This window comes from Alosa pseudoharengus, unplaced genomic scaffold, assembly GCF_046254945.1.
Source record: "Alosa pseudoharengus isolate Yale_2024_CS ecotype anadromous, Long Island Sound unplaced genomic scaffold, YU_APseudo_1.1 YU_APseudo_1.1_scf_8, whole genome shotgun sequence".
Taxonomy (NCBI): domain Eukaryota; kingdom Metazoa; phylum Chordata; class Actinopteri; order Clupeiformes; family Clupeidae; genus Alosa; species Alosa pseudoharengus.
Genome location: NW_027468870.1, coordinates 21056877 through 21060708, shown reverse-complemented (window position 1 = coordinate 21060708; position 3832 = coordinate 21056877). Strand labels below are relative to the sequence as shown.

Below are 3832 nucleotides of genomic sequence, written 5' to 3'. Positions count from 1 at the left end.
ACATAAGTACTCGTTCATTCAACTTTTGACCTATAACCCATGTTGAAGTTATACAAACTACAATCAAATCTAAGATTTGTCAACGACAATCAGGTGAAAGAGACAAATTTAGCCGTCTAGCTCCATTGACTCCCATTCATTCTGCACTCATGGCGATCGCCCCCAGTGGAACTCTGGTGGAACTGCATCCAAAATTCGGTACAATGGGACTTAATACGGAGTGGCAAGGCTCTCCGTAGACGGGCTCTGGGGATTGTCTGTATAGATTGGTTACCACGGAAAGCACTATGGAATGTTGGAAGGGGGTTGTGGTTGAGGAAATGTAGCCATTCAGGCATTCTGCACATGTTCTGGAATCTAGAAAAAGCCTACAGTCAACCTTTGTCTCCAAATAAGTTGTTCACTCAAAAGAATTATCATAAATTTCCACTGCTGGAAATGTCCATTACTGAAGTATATGAGACCAGTGTATGTATATCACACACAAGCTTCCAAGTTGTTACGTGGACACTTCACAAATGGAAGGAGGCAATCAAGGGCAAAAGGCCATGTGAGTCCTCACAATTCACTTTCTGGCACCGTTCTCACCAAGAGAATGAGGTGACGTTGGGATTATCTGATGCTGAATACTCTACCAGGTGAGAGAGACTCCTGGTAAACACTATCTGAATGAATAATTTGAATTAGGTGTGCAGATTCTTGGTCGGAACCCCCCCCTCCAAAGTAGAGAGACCAGCCCTGTGTAGCTGACACTATAACCACCCCTGCTCTAGGCGGACATCCTACCGAGGTGAACTCTAAAAAAACCTTTAAAAAACAAGACAAATTCCCACCGATAACATATTTACAAGCCACCACCAAAGCACTAACAGCACACAGGCGTCTCCTGCTACTATATATCTTCAGATACCTTCTGTCTTTACATCTGTCTTTGTAATCTGTCATGCACAACTTTTGCACTGACACCACTCTATTTCTCCCTGCAGTGACACACTAGCTTTTGTCTACAACTTCATAAGGTCTGCAACACATGACATGACCCTGATGGCTCGTAGCAGTAAAAAACCTGAAGAAAACAGCGTAACAGCTGATTACGCAAACACAGTCACCACCTTTAAAAATATTCAGGAAACTTTCAACCAAACCTGACTTTCCAAACAACCATTGACACACTTCCTTAACACTAAACTCAACCATGTCTGAGTTCAACATGTGTTGACAGCTTTCATACGGATCTCTCAGTCAATACAATTTTGCCAACTAATAGCTTGAAAGGATCATTTCATGAATGGAGATGGTGAGAATTTCTCTCCTATTGACAGATGAGGAAAGACAATGCTTTGCTACTGTTCCTACAAACAGATCAATCAAGGATTGCACAAATTCTAGAGTTCTAGAACCGGAGCTTCTGAGACCTCTCCGGGCCCCTAGGCCTTTACCAACACTGTATGTGGAACAACCAGCTTCTCTGAGTTTCATATTCAATTCTCTGGATTAGAAACTAGTCGTAGTGCCCCCCCCCCCCCCCCAAACGGAATGTATAAAAAATATATATCCTTGTGTCTAGGCATGATGAAATCATTCACACATACACATAGTTGGAAACTATAGTTGGCCTATGTTTTGCTCGCTGAAAAACTCCGAAATGAAAACAGTGCACTATTTTTTTCTATGCCTTAAGCCACACATGAACACCGTAAGAGCCCTCCGATGGGAGCTCATTCGGGTTGGATCTGGCCCAGACAGCAGCCAAACCCTAGCCAGTCTCAGCAGGCACATGGTACTTGGGGTTGTTAAGTAAGCCATGTAGCATCCTATCACCCAGTGGACACAGCTTGATTCTGAAAAGTTATGAGTGGACAGTGGAGGGACAGACTCCATGACGGAACAGCTGAGCAGAGGCTGAAGTTTTACTGGCTTTTATATATTTGTGCATATCATCTTCCACATGTGACAACAGGTCTCTGTGAGGGATGAACTATCATCAGTGACAAACATAACAACAGAAAAATAAACACAACATAAATCCACATAAATATGAAGTAAAGATGACCAGGATGAAAACAGTGGAAGGAATTATAAATAGAGGTGGTAAAAAAACATGTTATCACTAACAGAGGTCGTAATAATTATGAATAAATTAATAATAATAAAAAAAAGATCAGACTGGATCAGGGTCCAGTGGATGAGGTTGCTCAGAGGGATGCTTCTTTAGTGTGTGTCAATGTGTGTGTGTGTGTTTAACTCGAGTAGTAGAGTGCAGAAACACAGGCTAAAGGGTGAGAGAGAGAGAGTGTGTGTGTGTGTGGTTATGGGTGTTTGCAGCATGTTAAACGGATAATCGTGTCGACTAGTGTAAGCTCTCTATGTGTGCGGCATGTACACTATAGGTCAGTGATGGTACTCTCTAGAATGTGTGTGTGTGTGTGTGTGTTTGGACAACAGGGGGGTTGTAAGGAGACTTAGGAGAAGTAAGGAGGACGTCTTAAAAAGTCTACATACCCTTGAGGTGGTTTGGTAGGGGTGGGGGGTGGAGTGAGGGAGAGGGAGTAAATTTAGAGTAGGTGGGGGGTGGGGGTGGGGGGGGGGGGGAAGTTCTCTACAGCGAAACAGACGAGGGATTGGGGGGCCAGGAGGGTGTGGGGTGGGGCGACGTGAACGGTGAGGCCTGTGCCAAGAGTCAGTCTGGCCTCTCCCAGGATGCACCTCTCCCCACCCCACTTCCTCCATCATCTCTCCATCATCTCTCCATCTCTCTCTCAGAGCTCCACCTCCTTGGAGATCTGCGTGGCCAGGTGGCGGAAGGCCAGCGGCGCACCCCACAGGCGGGTGTAGCGCACGCCGTTGGCCTCGGACGCTCCCGCCGACAGCTGGCACACCTCCGCCTGGAAGGCCACGGTGGCGCCGCCGCCCTCACTCTGCCGGCTGCAGCACAGCAGGAAGGGCCCGGCGTGGCGCACCTGGCAACCGCAGCCCCGCGCCGCCTCCCGCACCGCCAGCACCACCTCGGCCGGGGCGCGAGGGGGGGGCACCGCTGCCGCCGCCACCGACGCCGCCGCACGGCCCCTCACATCCCCCCCCCACCAACGCCCGCCCCCGCCTCCGACGCACCGGGGCTCGGGCGCTTTCGAATGCCCAGGTAGATGGCCACTGGAGAAGGGGAGAGAGAGAGAGGAGAGAGAGGGGGAGGAAGAGAGAAGGAGATAGATAAAGAGTGAGAGAGGAGGGAGAGGGGGAAGAAGAGAGAGATTAACACTTCACTGCAGAAAACAATAAACATGAGCTAAACCACCATCTTTATGTAGAAATCGTGTTATAGTCCACTGCCCAAGGACTGCAGAGGCTAATTGGATAGGTAACTGGTTCAACGGAAGTATCTTTTAAATTAACTAATACTACATTAAACTAAACAATACTACTGTTAAAAGTCCTAAGGATGTTAAAAAAGTATTAGATCATAGATATTAATAGGTATGCTGCTGACTAAAACCAAAGCTCCCTGTTGCATTACACAGAGACAATACACTGAAAGAGAGCCTTGTTCATCAGGATGAATTCAATCGTGTCGTTCTGAGAGGGTTTGTGTATTTGTGTATTTTGTGTATTTGAGTATTTCGCATTCCATCATCTTAATGGATGAGAACAAACACTGACCTTGTGACCGAAGGTCTGCTGACTCCCTCAGGTTCATTTGCGACCCTGGGAGAGAAAGAGAGAAAGGAAGAAGATCAAGAAGAAGACAATTACATTGCGGAAAAATCCACATAAAAATGGCCCAATGAACTCCAAAAGCACACATCAGTGGTTGCATGCTTTAACTACCATGCACACA

The 3832-nt window shown here is 46.8% G+C and overlaps 1 protein-coding gene across 1 annotated transcript in view; it reads right to left on the bottom strand.

Annotated features, from left to right (window-relative positions):
• Window positions 1-2759: 2759 nt before the first annotated feature.
• The window catches only part of mark4a (MAP/microtubule affinity-regulating kinase 4a), a 35432-nt gene continuing 34359 nt past the window's right edge, over window positions 2760-3832 (bottom strand). The window contains exons 16-17 of the mRNA XM_076273691.1: window positions 3655-3699; window positions 2760-3150 (exon numbers count right to left, since the gene is read on the bottom strand). Coding sequence (XP_076129806.1) covers window positions 2760-3150; window positions 3655-3699 — 436 coding nt within the window. The remainder of the gene's footprint in view (window positions 3151-3654; window positions 3700-3832) is intronic.